We start from the raw sequence: 16,760 nt of genomic DNA, 5'->3' as shown, positions 1-16,760 counted from the left end.
ATATATATATATATATATATATATATATATATATATATATATATATATATATATATATATATATATATATATATATATATATATATATATATATATATATATATATATATATATATGTATATATATATGTATATATATATACATACATACATACATACATACATATATATATATATATATATATATATATATATATATATATATATATATATATATATATATATATATATATATATATATATATATACACACACATACTATACATACACACACACAGTACAGTCCCGAATTATGCGTGTTCGAATTATACGATTCCCCTTTTATGCGATCGCTATTTTTCAAAAATAAATTTTCTATATCTTCGAAGTTGTGCAAAATCTGCTCGTCAAGCACTACAAAATGTATCAAATCTATTATCTTTTAAGTATATTGGTAGCCCTAAATACGGTGATTTATAATAAATGTTACAAAACAATATTAATATTACATCTCATTAACATAATTGCATAATAAATAGCATATTTAAGGATAAAATTCCACATCAACAATGAAATCAACTGTTAACTGTACGAGTCCAGCTGACAAAATGTAAACAGAATTGTGGTTACGTTCTCGGCAATCTTTATCTTTCTCCAACCTTTCGATAATTTTAATGGTAGTGTAAATGATAGTTTATTAAAACATTATTTTTGTTTAGTACAGTATATATAAAAGCTTTATTTTCCCTTCGGGCGTTCAAGGTTTTCACGAGTAGACTGAGTTCGTTTATGGGCAGTGTACAGTGAACCTTCGTTTATCGCGGTAGATAGGTTCCAGACGCGGCCGCGATAGGTGAAAATCCGCGAAGGAGTGACACCATAATTACCTATTTATTCAACATGTATATTCAGACTTTTAAAACCTTCCCTTGTACGTAGTACTGTACTGTTAACAAACTACCCTTTAATGTACAGAACACTTAATGCATGTACTACTGTACCCTAAACTAAAATAGGCACAAATATTAAAGGCGATTTTATATCATGCATTTCCTAAACATGATAAAAAGCACAATAAAAAATGGCAACCAATGTTTTGTTTACATTTATCTCTGATCATAATGAAGAAACAAACTGGAGGTAGAGCTTTGCTTATTACCCAGACACATTTCCCATACTTTTCCCTTAGAATTACATCACATCTTCCTACTTTAGATATATATATATATATATATATATATATATATATATATATATATATATATATATATATATATATATATATATATATATATATATATATATATATATATTACTGTATATATATGGGTTATGGAAAAAATCCGCGAAGTGGTGAATCCGCGATGGTCGAACCGCGAAGTAGCGAGGGTTCACTGTATAGCCTAAACCTCGGTAACGAGTCGGCAATATTTCGTCATATTTTAAACAGTATACATTTGATTTGCAAAGATTAGTTTTGTAGAGTACACGGTATAATTATAAAAATATCTCTCTCTCTCTCTCTCTCCTCTCTCTCTCTCTCTCTCTCTCTCCTCTCTCTCTCTCTCTCTCTCTCTCTCTAAAGAGAGAGAGAGAGAGAGAGAGAGAGAGAGAGAGAGAGAGAGAGAGAGAGAGAGAGACAGACAGACAGACAGACAGAGACAGAGATTTGATGCCAAAAATCCTCAAATTCTCTCTCTCTCTCTCTCTCTCTCTCTCTCTCTCTCTCTCTCTCTCTCTCTCTCTCTCTCTCTCTCTCTCTCTCTCTCTCTCTGTAAGAAATAAAACTTTAGTTCACATATGGCAACCTGAGTTTAAGAATGAAATTAACATGACTATTGTTAGTTGTGGCGATCAATTCCTCGCTTCAGGAGGTACACGAAACAAAATTACGGCATTCGATTACAACAGCTGATTCATTCTCTCTCTCTCTCTCTCTCTCTCTCTCTCTCTCTCTCTCTCTCTCTCTCTCTCTCTCTCTCTCTCTATAGCTAGGCTACCTTTCGCTACCTCTCATTTTTTACCTCTATCTCTCTAACAAATGAAATTTTTATCTCTCTAACAAATGAAATTTTTGTGGCTTCACAAAGTATTAATTATATTAAAAATCAATCATGATTCAATTTTCCTTACTTTCTCTAAACTTGCACCATCTCTGTCACCTTGAACGTTTTAGGGGTAACTTAATTGTTCAATGACTATAAAACCCGGCCTAGTACTTTCTTCGTTTACTTTTTTTTGACGGTTCCATAATTGAGGTGGGTACAAGTTGACTTGTAACTAAAGTTAGGAAAAGTATTTTGGATATGAAACTGACAATATTCTCATGGTTCATCTTTCAGCTTCGCTGAAAGTATATCCCTATAAATAGCTCCAGGTTTGTATCATTTGGAAAAATACAAATTACTTGTAAATTTTGTCATATTGCATTGTTTCTAATTACTAACCAAAGCAGTTAACAGACAGCTGACATAACTTGAAAAGAAGAGGTAATGTGATTGAATAACATTCCCTCATATTTATGAACACAACATACATTTACATTACACAAAGCCAGAACAAATTCAATTCACATTGTGATTTATTAGTTGAAAATTAACCACCAAAATTTGATTAGTATTTGGGAAAATAACATTTTGTTAGACTCCAGCAACGAAATGAACTGAAAAGCATGAGGTAAATGGTCATGTCATCGACTAAGTTAGCTGCCATCAACCAGCTCATGGCTTGGTGGTTCCCAGAGGGAGAGGCATTTTGCAGGGGGAGCAAAAGAGAAATTTTTATCTAGGGTTAAATGCCAGCAGCTTTTGGGTAGAAGCAATAAGAACAACAATGGTGTTTCACAAAAATGATTAAGATATACTAGCATAGTTTCATTTTGGCTGTGGTTAAGGATTATACTGTACTTGTCTTTATACTAGTAATATTTTTTTTTGTCTGTTATTAAGGATTATACTTATCATGAATTTGTCTTTTATTTATTTGGAGGACCATTATTGAAGTCGTTCATATTATTTGGAAAAGATCATAGTTAATCTCCTATGTCTATCAGTGATGAAATTCAAAGGAACTTTAAAATTATGTAAATATTCAGTTTTGTCATTAGGTGATTTTACTTAGGTTGTCTTATCCTATAAGTGAATTTATATTTTTAATAATGTATTGAAGGGTCTGCATTTAAGCTGCTTACTCTGATTTCCCTCCACAGAGAGAACCAATCATCCAGCGGTCCAAGTTCTTTCACGACAGCTTGATCTTCAGCACACTTTTGGTTTCATCAAGCTGGTTGCTTTCCCAGGAGCTGATACACCTGGAGTATCTGGCTTCAGCACAAGTGAAATCACTACAGGAATGCCTCAAGGAGCCACATCCTCAAGTAAATCGTTTGTTCCAGATGAGTCTGAGGAGGATCCAAACATAGGTAATACTACTTCAGGAAGTGAGGCAGGAACTGAAAAACTTTCTGTTGATGAAGCCTCTGGTGATTCCTCTTCCATTCCTCAAGTAGTAAGCTTTGATGATGTCTCTAGTATTGTACTAGAGAAGTCAGAGGGACAGCCTTCTCAAAGGTGGGTTTATACTAATTTTACTGTTGTTAATTTTGTGTTGTCAAATTGTTGCATTATTACTTTGAATCATCATAATCTTTAAAAATTTTAGGTCAAGTTAATATGATGAGTTTTATCTACTGTTTCCAGTCTTTGTTCTCTTACTACCTGATTGTTCCTACAATGCATATAAACCCTTATCCTTTAAGTAGGGATATTGTTTCAGCGATATCTAGAAACCAATGGCTATAAATGAACTATATGAAAACTATGATATCCTTTAAGATACTGGTGCTGATGCAATATTCATCTTGAATATATTTCATATAAATTAAGAAATTATGTAAACAATACGCCATTCGTATGTGAGCATTATCTTGATACAGTAGCGGCACCTTCAGATCAGCAGCACAGCTGATCACAACCAAAGGTGAACAAAAAAGTTGGTGATCGTTGATTGTTAAATTGCATCTAAAATTGAAAAAAGAATATAAAAATTTTTTGATAGAGGATATGATATTGTATGGAACCAGAAAATTGAATTCAGTAATGATATACATACATACATATACCAAGGCACTTCCCCCAATTTTGGGGGGTAGCTGACATCAAACAAATGAAACACAAAAAGAAGACCTCTCCTCTCTACGTTCCTCCCAGCCTGACAAGGGACTCAACCAAGTTTGGCTGGTACTGCTAGGGTGCCACAGCCCACCCTCCCCCGTTATCCACCACAGATGAAGCTTCATAATGCTGAATCCCCTACTGCTGCTACCTCCGCGGTCATCCAAGGCACCGGAGGAAGAAGCAGGGCCTACCGTAACTGCGTCACAATCGCTCGCCATTCATTCCTATTTCTAGCACGCTCTCTTGCCTTTCTCACATCTATCCTCCTATCACCCAGAGCTTTCTTCACTCCATCCATCCACCCAAACCTTGGCCTTCCTCTTGTACTTCTCCCATCAACTCTTGTATTCATTACCTTCTTTAGCAGACAGCCATTTTCCATTCTCTCAACATAGCCAAACCACCTCAACACATTCATATTCACTCTGGCTGCTAACTCATTTCTTACATCCGTCCTCACCCTCACTACTTCGTTCCTAACCCTATCTACTCGAGATACACCAGCCATACTCCTTAGACACTTCATCTCAAACATTCAATTTCTGTCTCTCCGTCACTTTCATTCCCCACAACTCCGATCCATACATCACAGTTGGTACAATCGTAGTTATGGGGAATGAAAGTAACGATATATATAATGATATACAAGAGGAAAATGTTGATAAAATATTACTTAGATGATTGCCGAATCATGACACAGCGTAATAAATCTACGGAAAATTCACCTTTTAAGTTCGACATACCTCCAGATCTACTTACAGCGCATCTTTTGGTCCCTATCTCAGTCGTAAGTCGACAACTACCTGTACTTAGTATCCGATTCTGAATGACATCCCTTTCGGGGGAATAGGGTTCTCCAGTGTCGATCAAGTACATGTTTCATGTACAACCCAGGTCCTATCAGTCTTTCATCCATATGAGAGACAAGATAGGGGTGACAGTAGTCCTTGCTTTGAGCCCATGTAGCTCAAACATTAATCGCTTCCAGTTTGGTTCCAGGGGACTTTCAGCCCACTAAACTATGAATCTACCTGATTAAAGGAAAAGTGTTTGTATGCATTGTAGGAACAAAACACAATTTTTTTAAATAATTTGTACTTTACAAAGCCATACAAACCTGAGTCCTTTGACAAAACTTCCCTGCTCAAACCACCCCTTTAGGTCCTGAGCTGAAAGATTGAAACAAAAATGAAAGCTATCTAACTGAGATGGGGCAGGGCTCCTTGTCCCGCTCTCTAGCCAGTTGGATAACCACTCGTTATCCAGCTTTCAACCTGTTAAGCCGTCCCCCCAGGGACCACCTTGCTGCTAACGTACCGTCATGCTTTTTTTGCAGTCAGGGGTCATTTCATTTTTCAAAGTTAATATTTATTTTTATGCTTATAATTCATATTTATAGTGAAATTTAGGAATATTATTTAAATGATTGAATAAAAAACATTTAATACTACTGTTATTTCATTTCACAAGGCTACGTAATACTAAATGAAAAATATTATACATCTATGCATTATTATTCTACTGTTATCATTATCAGACTCCTCATCTAATATTTGATTTATTTCATGTAAAGAAATACACCTCATTAAGTTTCTCATTGTGAAAGTAGCAAAAGAAATTACCTTTTCAGCGCACTGAAAGGAAACCAGCTTTCTATCGTCGAGCAACCTTAAGAAAAAAAGTTGCCGGGCAGCATATATAGTAAGTTTCAATTTACATATGCAGAGAGTTGCCAATTGGTGATCCTATACCTACTATACAAGTAAACATATTATTACAGGACTGACGACTTGAAACACTCATTTAAAGTCATGAACGTAATATCCCGTTGAAGGTGGTACCGAGTAGATAGTGGTGAACGTATCATTACGTAGGTGATGCATAACAGGTTAACGACTGATTCCAGCTTGTGCTGAAACAGTATCCATAATTTATATGGCTAGGAAAAATACAAATTACTTTGAAATATAGAATTACTTTAGAATCTTTGTGATGTATTATTTTTTATATTTATAAGATTCTTTTTCTTGGTTCCATTTATTTTTCCACATCTACCTATTTATTATATTTTCTAATAAAAAGAAAAAATATAGTCCATGGACCATATTTGCTAGCATATAAGAAGCCCTTTTTTCCAAAGAAAGGGCAAGGAAAATTGTACTGCACATTATAATAATATACAGTACTTAAGTATAAATTGAAAAATTAGGGCTTCTTATGAAAGGGCTAGGATAAGAGCAAATTCAATTTTTATCATGATGATGATTTTCATCATAAATATTACGATAATAAATAAGTAAGTTTCTATTATTAAATACTTAAGATTTAATTTCTAAGTTTTTTGTTGATAATACCTGTCCTTAATTTAAAAGACAATTGTGACCTTAGTCAGTATGGCAAGAACTGAGTTTTGATGAATGTTTGACAAATTTATTGAAAATATGTTCAAAGATAAACTTCATTATATTATTACTGGTAATTTTAATATTTTGAGAGGTGATTAACTTATAACCACCTCCAATGCTAATTTTGTCTGTTAGTTGATGGCACGTCACCTAGTGTAAATCATTACTATTATTTTTGGGCTCAGCCATGTCGTCCTGATGGAAGGTTCCTTTAGGCAGCTTTCTAATGGATATTTGGCTACAGTGATACTCCCAGAGAATTAACCACAGGTTCCCAGAATTCTAACTCCTGGCGCGAGTATCCTTAATATAAATCTTAAGGATATCGCATAATATCGGGACGTATTTCTTGCTACGACACATGGCAATCTTCACCCCGAATAGATTTCATGCTTTGAGGGGGAAGAGTGGCGAAATTGAAGGGGAGCCGTTATCAAGGTTACCCGGTGGATCCCCTCCCAGTACTACTACGGTGTATTCATTCCTTTTCACGTAGCCATTTAAGCACGGTGTTCCCCCACGTTGCTCTCGGTGTTGTTGCTGTTTTGAAGGAATATTACCATGCAATCTTCAGCATCTTCATCCTCTGGAAAGTTGACTATTTAATCTTAACTGTGTATAATTTTTGGCTCCCTTATCACAGTTAAATTAACATAATTTAGGTGTGTTAAGCGGAGCACTGCCATCACCGGAGGCGGTCATTTTAGGACCGCTGTCGTACGCAATAAATGCCTTATTTAGTTAGTAGTACGACGTTCCCGGTATTTAGCTATAAAGAAATTCTAGCTAGTTAGGCAAAATCATACTAGTGAAGATAGGATTTACACATGTAATATTTCCTCTTCCGAATAAACGTTTCTATTGTATACAATAGGGCCTCGGTGGTACTAGCGTAGCCAAGATCCTGACTCGAGTAAGGATAGCCAAATGCGTTTTAGTATACTTTAGTTACATTATCCCCCATTTATCCTCGAGTATCGTTTTATTAATTCGGTTAGAGATATAAATATCTCCTAGAATTACTAGTATAATTCAATACTCTTCTCTTTTAGAGAAATTAGGATACAGTGAACCCTCGCTACTTCGCGGTTCGACCATCGCGGATTTTTTCCATAACCCATATATATATATATATATATATATATATATATATATATATATATATATATATATATATATATATATATATATATATATATATATATATATATATGTATGAATGTATTTATGTATATATGTATGTATGTATATATGTAGGTATGTATATATATATATATATATATATATATATATATATATATATATATATATATATATATATATATATATATCACACACACACACACACACATATATATATATATATATATATATATATATATATATATATATATATATATATATATATATATATATCTATATATCTAAAGTAGGAAGATGTGATGTAGTTCTAAGGGAAAAGTATGGGAAATATGTCTGGGTAATAAGCAAAGCTCTACCTCCAGTTTGTTTCTTCATTATGATCAGAGATAAACGTAAACAAAATATTGGTTGTCATTCTTTATCGTGCTTTTTAGCGTGTTTAGGAAACGCATGATATAAAATTGCCTTTAATATTTGTGCCTGTTTTAGTTTAGGGTACTGTAGTACATGCATTAAGTGTTCTGTACATTAAAGGGTAGTTTGTTAACAGTACTACGTACAAGGGAAGGTTTTAAAAGTCTGAATATACATATTGAATAAATAGGTAAATATGGTGTCACTACTTCGCGGATTTTCACCTATCGCGGCCGCGTCTGGAACCTATCTACCGCGATAAACGAGGGTTCACTGTAAACCCTTCCTTCCCCCCTGAGTGCCGCCAGCCCAGGCGACAACTCCGGCTTGACTGGGATAGTGTTTTCTGTTGATTTTCTTTGTCGGCGAGTATCCCAGCTTTGAAATATGATAGTAACTCAGTGTATTCAGTCTTGATGCCAACAGCGTTACCGATTGGGGAATAGTAATTCCCCTGCCGATTACACCGTTGTCGAAAGTAGAAGGCATACCTGCCGCCACCTTTCTCTGTAAAATATAAGACCCTTTTCCTTCCCCTTCTGTCCTAGGCCGTCACGATTCCTGTGGCCGGTTTTCTACAATCACCCCCTCGCCGGGCTGACTGGGTTACCGGCCGGGCTCCTACAAAGGCGGTTAGGTTGCCACTTCGACCATCTCCCTAACGGAAGAAAAGCTCCGGGAAAGGTTGAGCCGACCCTGACGGCTGCCGGTGGGAAACCTATTACACTTTTGAGTATTCTTCAGTCCTCCTTTGGACTGCCATCCACAAGCTCTGTAACCGGCAGTACAGCCAACAACAGAAATTGTGGCTGGGTGGAAGCTAGAATCAATGTATTCCTCCCCTTCCATTTGAATCCTCATTCTGGAAAGAAGGCAGTAGAGACAGTAGTCCCTACACCCCTAATTATTCTACTAAACTATAATAATACGGTATTCCTTCTTTCCATGCTTTCTCTCTACAGACAAAACTACAGTATAAGACAATACAGTTGCTAGTATTCCTGCAGTATAACAATACAGCAGTTAGAAAACTACAGTATATAATGATACAGTAGTATGAATTTTCCAACATACTCTGTGTATCCTATCATAGTCCATTGTTGAGACATCAGAAAATGTTGAGGTGAAGTATTCCTTCAACATTCTGATGTATCCTAGAGCATCGGAAGACCAATGATTACCTTTCAGTATTAATATTCTACAAGTGGTGGAGTTACTGACTGCGGCTCTACGTACGAGAGTTATTCCACTCTGTATTTTCCCTAATAAGGAAATTAGAAATATTAATATTGTAAGTGGTCACAGCAATTGCCTGGAGGGGAAACGCAGATATGTATCTTTCCTATTTCCTTTCTAGCTTACTATCCTAAGCTATGATAATAATAGTAATGTGTACTATTTATACATGTGAAAATTTATCGGTGAGATAAATTACCCCATACTCATTTCACTCTTTCTATCCTTACAGGAGGAGGTCAAGGTGAAGTGTGCAGTCCTGTTCTGCAACCACAAAAGTAGGGACTTTTGTGGCCACAAGATGTGCTGGTCTCATGCCCCCTGCTCCATCGCAACTGAAACCCTGAGGTATTGGGATCCGAAGGGTTGTACTGTCTGCTTGGCCTTGATGACCGAAGGATTCGGTGATCCTGAGACGACTAAGTCAAGGGAAACGCTTCGGAAATGGGTAAGAGGGTTCCAAAAGAACTCTCCGGGAACTTACCTGCCCAATGAAGCTATGTGATGGCTTCTGTTCCCTAAGGCCCAATCTGATGCAGTTGTGCCTCAAGAACAGGTCAAACCTTCCTTCATCCAGCTAACGATAGAGGCTAACATCAACAAGGCACTTGAAGGCATGGACATCCATCAAGAGCGGATGTCGGAGGTGTCAACAGACAGCGAAAAGGATCTTCTGCAAGGAAATCCTGAAAAAGAGGTGGCCCAACCACCCGCGGCGGAAGAAGGATCCGTATCAACAATAATGGAAGACCCTCAGTTTTCCGTGACGGCATATCAACTTATGCCGTCAACTTCTTCAGGCCCAACTCCTCATTTGGATCCGCTGTTAACCAAGGGCGAGGCGCTCTTAGAACAGCTTCAACAAATGATGGAATCGTTCCACAAGGAACAACAAGAGATGAGGAGGGAAGTTAAAGAAGCGAAACGCTCGGGTGTTCTCAGAGGCTCGCACAAGCCTATCAAAGTCTTGACCTACCCCAATGCTCTGAAACCAACCCCTGGAGGTATGTGGAGTATATGCCCATGATGAATGGGAAACTGTACATCTCTGAGAAGATGGGGGCCAAACCTCTCGAAGATCTCCAATTCTGGCCTAACATTTCGGCTTACCCAGAATGTTATGTGAGATTGCGGGATGAACCAGCATCTCGTGAGGAGACGGAACCTAAGGAGGTCATGATCTTTGAACATGACAAGGCGCAGGCTCTCGACTAGTACCCTAAAGAAAGCCGGCGATACCAACTCAAAGGTTTCAGCTTTGAGCAAGAGGCACCCTACCTTCCTTGCTCCTTCCTCCAGAGCTTTCCCCTTTTCATCCAAAGCTCTCGACTGCGTGCCCTATGCTAGAGGATTGCAGACCATTGTCTCTAGCTCTGCCTACTCGCGAGAAGGAATGCTCGAAACTGGATCCAGAGATAGCAGGACAACAGTTCAAGGAGAACCTTCCAAAGTTGTTGGAACATCTTCTGAGAAGGGAACAAGAGACAAAAGAGAGACTAGCTGCCTCTTTGTCTCTCCAGAACTGTATGGAGATGTGTGCAAGCCTTTCAAATACCCCAGATATGTACATGGTCCTAGCCAAGACCCACATGGCTACCCTTGTTAAGGACATGTACGCTTTCATAAAGGCCAGGAGGGCCTGTAGAGAGCATGTGTTTGCCAATGCAACAGTCAAACACGAGCCCAGGAAGTTGATCACTTCATGCATCTGGGGCAGGGACCTCTTCCCAAAAGATGTGGTCCAGGAGGTCATTGCTAAAGCTGCCACGGAGAATAGGAACCTTCTCCAGAAGTGGGGCATGTCTTCCAAGAGGAAATCATCCTCTGACGCTGGTCCCCAACCCAAGAACAGGAAGACAAAGAAGCCACGTGTGTCTCACAGACCTGCACAACATTCAACTGTCACCATGACCAGTGCCCTAAATGGTTGCCCAGCCGCAAACCACCTTCCAAATGGTGCCCCAGCAGCTGGTAGCTCAGTCGCCGGTTTTTAATCCAGGCTTTGAGAGGCACACCACTACCTTTTGCCCTAGAGGCAGAGGCTCTAGAAGAGGCTCCTCAAGAAACCCCTCAAGGGGTAGAGGAGGACGTGGTCAGGGTAAGAAACCCTCTGGAACATCTCAGCAAGAGATGCTCCAGGTAGGAGGAAGACTCTTCCACTTTCAGGATCGTTGGACCTTCAATCCCTGGGCACACAGCCTAATCCAAAATGGACTCGTGTGGAAATGGAACAAAACTCCACCCCCCGTTTCCTCAATTCTTCCAACACTCCACCCCCTTATTGGAAGAATGTACCTTAGAGCTCTTGAGCAAAAAGGTAATAAGGAAAACAAAGTCCATCAAGTTCCAGGGATGGCTGTTTTGTGTTCCCAAGAAAGACTCGGACAAACTCAGAGTCATTCTAGACTTGTATCCACTCTACAAGTTCATTGAGAACAAGTTCCGGATGCTAACCCTACAACACATAAGGACCCTGTTACAAAAGGGGGCGTACACAGCCTCAATAGACCTGGCAGACGCTTAGTGGCACCTACCAGTCAACCGCCCCCTCTCCTCCTACGTAGGATTCAGGCTACAGAAGACAAATCATGTCTTCACAGCCATACCCTTCGGACTAAACATAGCCCCAAGGATATTCACAAAACTCGCGGACACAGTTGTCCAACAGCTACGCTTAGAAGGTATTCAGGTAGCGGCATACCTGGACAACTGGCTGGTGTGGGCAGCATCCAAGACAGCTTGTCTGCAAGCAGCCATAAAAGTGATTCAGTTCCTGGATCATCTGGGCTTCAAGATCAACTACAAGAAGTCTCGCCTCTCTCCAGCTCAGGAGTTTCAATGTTTAGGAATCCATTGGAACTTGCAGTCACACCGCCTCTCCATTCCACCGAAGAAGAGGAGAGAGATTGCGGGATCTGTCAGGAGACTACTGAAACTCAACAAGATTTCAAGACGCCAACAGGAAAGAGTACTGGGCTCGCTCCAGTTTGCAGCAGTGACAGACTCAGTGCTAAAAGCACAACTAAAAGATGCGTCAGGAGTCTGGAGAAAATACGTATCAAAGGCTCGAAGAGATCAACAGAGATTGACACCGACCCTACTGCGATCGCTTCTAAGGCCGTGGTCTATGGTCAAGAGCCTGACAAGGACAATTCCCTTACAATATCCTCAACTTTCAGTGGTCATCCACACAGATGCCTCACTGGAAGGATGGGGAGGCCATTCCCAGCAAAGGAAAGTGCAAGGGAATTGGTCGCACCAGTTTAAGACTTTTCACATCAGCATTTTGGAAGCAATGGCAGTCTTCCTAATGTTGAAGAAACTATCCCCTCACAGATCAGCCCACATCAGGCTGGCCTTGGACAGCGAAGTAATAGTGAAATGTCTGAACCGACAAGGCTCGAGATCACCTTACATTAATCATGTGATGTTAGCCATCTTTCGCTTGACAAGGGTTCTGCAATGTGACGGCAGACGCTCTATCCAGGCAAAAGCCGATAGAGACAGAATGGTCCCTGGACGCAGACTCATTCTCCTTCATCTTGGAAAATGTCCCGGAACTGCAGATCGACCTCTTCGCAACGAGCGACAACAAAAAACTACTGTACCTCGATACGTGGCCTCTTACGAGGACCCTTGGGCAGAAGCGACAGACTCAATGTCCCTCGATTAGAACAGATGGAATCATATCTATCTGTTCCCACCTACAAATCTCCCCAATAAGCTGAGATCCTTCAGGGAACAGCAGCAGTAGTGGTCCCCAAATGGCCCAGGAGCAATTGGTTCCCTCTAGTTATAGAACTGTAACTGAAGCTGTTTCCGCCTACCGAATCCAGTTCTATCCCAACTGGTTGAGAAGTCGACTGTCTATGCTTCATCATTGAGAACCCAAAACCTACATCTCATGATTTTCTCACCTTAGCAGCCAAGAAAAGGTTCGGGATCTCAAAAGACAACATCGACTTTATACAAGTCAAAGTCAACCAGAAGACAATACGAATCATCTTGGAAGAAGTGGGTTTCCTTTGTGAAAGCAAAAAGACTGGCAGAAATCTCAATAGACTTCTGCCTTTCCTTCATCTATCTTCATGAACAAGGCCTGGCTTCCACCACAATAACTACGTGTAAGTCAGCTTTGACTAGACCTTTTCTTTACGCCTTCCAGGTGGATCTGTCAAACAAAATCTTCAATAAGATTCCGAAAGCATGCGCTAGACTCAAACCAGCAACCCCTCCAAAGCCCACATCATGGTCCTTGGACAAAGTCTTGCACTATGCTTCGAATTTGAACAACAAAGATTGTACCCTAAAGGATCTAACACAGAAAGTGATATTCTTGTACGCTATAGCCTCTGGGGCTAGCGTTAGTGAAATAGTGGCCCTATCTAGAAACGAAGGCCATATTCAATTCACAGAAGAGGGAGAACTGAATCTTTTCCCCAATCCTACCTTTCTCGCCAAAAATGAGCTGCCCACCAAAAGGTGGGGTCCTTGGAGAATCTGCCCTCTGAAGGAAGATATCTCTCTATGTCCAGTAGAGTGTGTTAAGGTCTATCTTTGAAGAACTTCAGACTTCAAGGAGGGACAGCTCTTCTTAGGCGAAACCTCAGGATCAAACTTATTCCTAAAACAACTGAGGGCAAAACTCACCTACTTTATTCGCAGAGCGGATCCTGACAGTACACCCGCAGGTCACGATCCTAGAAAAGTTGCTTCCTCGTTGAACTTCTTTCAACATATGGACTTTGATTAACTCCGCTCATATACAGGGTGGAAATCATCTAGAGTTTTTCTATAAACATTACGCGAAGCAAGTGCATGAAATAAAACACTGTGGTGGGGGCAGGTAGTGTTATAAAACCTGTCGTCTAGTGCTGCGATGAACAGTGGACTGTTTTGGGACTTAACAGTGTATTGAGTGAACAGGTATTAGCATCTTCGAGTGTAATACCTTTAAATGAAAATCACTATGGTGATTTTTGGACTGTTCTCTATAGGTGTAGAATCTAACCAATAATACCAGTGCCGTGTGAACATTTGTACACAGTGTTGAAACATATCCAACATCTAAGTGAAATCAATCATGTAATTTCACAATAGTGAGTGGCATTTACAAATGAACTAACAGATATATATTCTCTTCTCTTACAGGTTAAAAATATTTATATCCTGAGATGTAGATATGTTACAAGGATTCTTTCTATGATACATTTTGCTTTTTGTATTTTTATATTTTGTCTATAAAAATAAAAGACATATAAATGTAACTGCATCTTATTCGCCCTTCATGAATACGAATAAACGATCCAGAGCCTTTTATTTTCCTAAAATAATATGCTTGAGAGTAAAACCTCTGAAAGGACAACCTGGTAATCTTAACAAGTTCCACATTGCTCCCACAGAATACAAACTTTGACGCCTTATAGTCGATATCGACAATTTCCCTGCATGGGGCAGGAAGCCATGAGTTTGTTCCAAACTTAGCGGATATGGGAAAAAACGGTAATATCATATATGTAAGGTCTGGGAGACCATATAAGGAACTCAATCAAAGTAAAGGCACTTATACAAACCCACAGATATAGTACTTTCAAGTAATTCTCAGGTAAACTTCCATCAGGACGACATGGCTGAGCCCAAAAAACGGATTTTGAGCAAAGCGAAAAATCTATTTTTGGGTGATATGCCATGTTGTCCTGATGGACCCTCCCTTCGTTCAAAAAGGACTATACAACTATGTAACGAAAGACCCCACCCGAAACTACCCTATCTGCTAGCATCCATGCCTAAATGCAACAAGGAATAAATACACCGTAGTAGTACTGTACTGGGAGGGGATCCACCGGGTAACCTTGATAACGGCGCCCCTTCATTTTTGCCACTCTTCCCCCTCAAAGCGTAAAATCTATTCGGGATGAAGATTGCCATGTATCGTATCAAGAAATACGTCCTCTGGTATTATGCGATATCCTTAAAGGTTGTATTAAGGATACTCGCACCAGGAGTTAGAATTCTGGGAACCTGTGGTTAATTCTCTGGGTGTATCACTTTAGCCAAATATCCCTTAGAAAGCTGCCTAAAGGAACCTTCCATCAGGACGACATGGCCATATCACCCAAAAATAGATTTTTTGCTTCGCTCAAACTCTGTTTATTATTATTATTATTTGCTAAGCTACAACCCTAGTTGGAAAAGCAGGCTGCTATTAGCCCAAAGGCTCCAACAGGGAAAATAGCCAAGTGAGGAAAGGAAAGATAGAAAAGATTATATATTTTAAGAACAGTAATAACATTAAAATAAATATTTCCTATATAAACAATAAAAATTTTAACAAAACAAGAGGAAGAGAAATAAGATAGAATAGTGTGCCCGAGTGTACCCTCTAGCAAGAGAACTCTAACTCAAGAGACAGTGGAAGACCATGGTAGGGAAGATATGGCACTATCCAGGACTAGAGATCAATTATTTGATTTTGGAGTGTCCTTCTCCTAGAAGAGCTGCTTACCATAGCTAAAGAGTCTGTTCTATCTTTACCAAGAAGTGAGTGGCCACTGAACAATTACAGTGCAGTAGTTAACCCCTTGAAAGAAGAAGAATTGTATGGTAACCTTAAGTTGTCAGGTGTATGAGGACAGAAGACAATTTGTAAAGAATAGGTCAGACTATTCATAGGGAAGACAGCAATACCACTTGGTTATTTGTTTCCCACTGTAAGCAATTTTTTTTCCAACTAGACCGTATATCCCATCTCTTTTCATGAGTTTAAGAAGACAAGAACATCTTAGGGATAGCGACAGAGATCCTGACTTGTGGGGTTTGCTTACAGAAAACTTGTTTGGGCCTCTCTAAACCTAAAGATCCCCATCTACTGCTCTCCAGTTCCAGATCCAAATTATTATTTTTATTATTATTATTATTATTACTAGCTAAGCTACAACCCTAGTTGGAAAAGCAGGATGCTTTAAGCTCCAACAGGGAAAAACAGTGAAGTGAGGAAAGGAAATAAGGAAATAAACTATATACAAAGTATTAAAAATGTAAAATAAAATATTTTAAGAACAGAAACAATACTAAAACGATAAAATATTTCAAGAACACTAACAACATTAAAACACATCTTTCATATTTAAACTATAAAAAGAGACATGTCAGTCAGTTGAACATAAGAAATTTTTTTGCAATTTTGAACTTTTGAAGTTCTATCGATTCAACTACTTGATTAGGAGGACCATTCCACAACTTGGTCATAGTTAGAATAAAACTTCTAGAATACTGTGAAGTACTGTATTGAGCCTCATGATAGAAAAGGCCTGACTATTAGAATTAACTGCACACCTAGTATCATGAACAAGGTGGTACTCTGGGAATATCTGAATGTAAATGATGGTCAGAATTATGAAAAATCTTAT

The 16,760-nt window shown here is 38.8% G+C and overlaps 1 protein-coding gene across 2 annotated transcripts in view; it reads left to right on the top strand.

Annotated features, from left to right (window-relative positions):
- LOC137646058 (protein FAM91A1-like) overlaps positions 1–16,760 on the top strand; it is a 196,559-nt gene that overhangs the window by 160,560 nt on the left and 19,239 nt on the right. For both annotated transcript variants that reach the window (XM_068379212.1, XM_068379213.1), the window contains one exon: positions 3,187–3,547. In XM_068379212.1, coding sequence (XP_068235313.1) covers positions 3,187–3,547 — 361 coding nt within the window. The remainder of the gene's footprint in view (positions 1–3,186; positions 3,548–16,760) is intronic.

This window comes from Palaemon carinicauda, chromosome 8, assembly GCF_036898095.1.
Source record: "Palaemon carinicauda isolate YSFRI2023 chromosome 8, ASM3689809v2, whole genome shotgun sequence".
In the NCBI taxonomy this organism is placed as follows: domain Eukaryota; kingdom Metazoa; phylum Arthropoda; class Malacostraca; order Decapoda; family Palaemonidae; genus Palaemon; species Palaemon carinicauda.
This window is presented reverse-complemented; position numbering and strand designations above follow the sequence as displayed.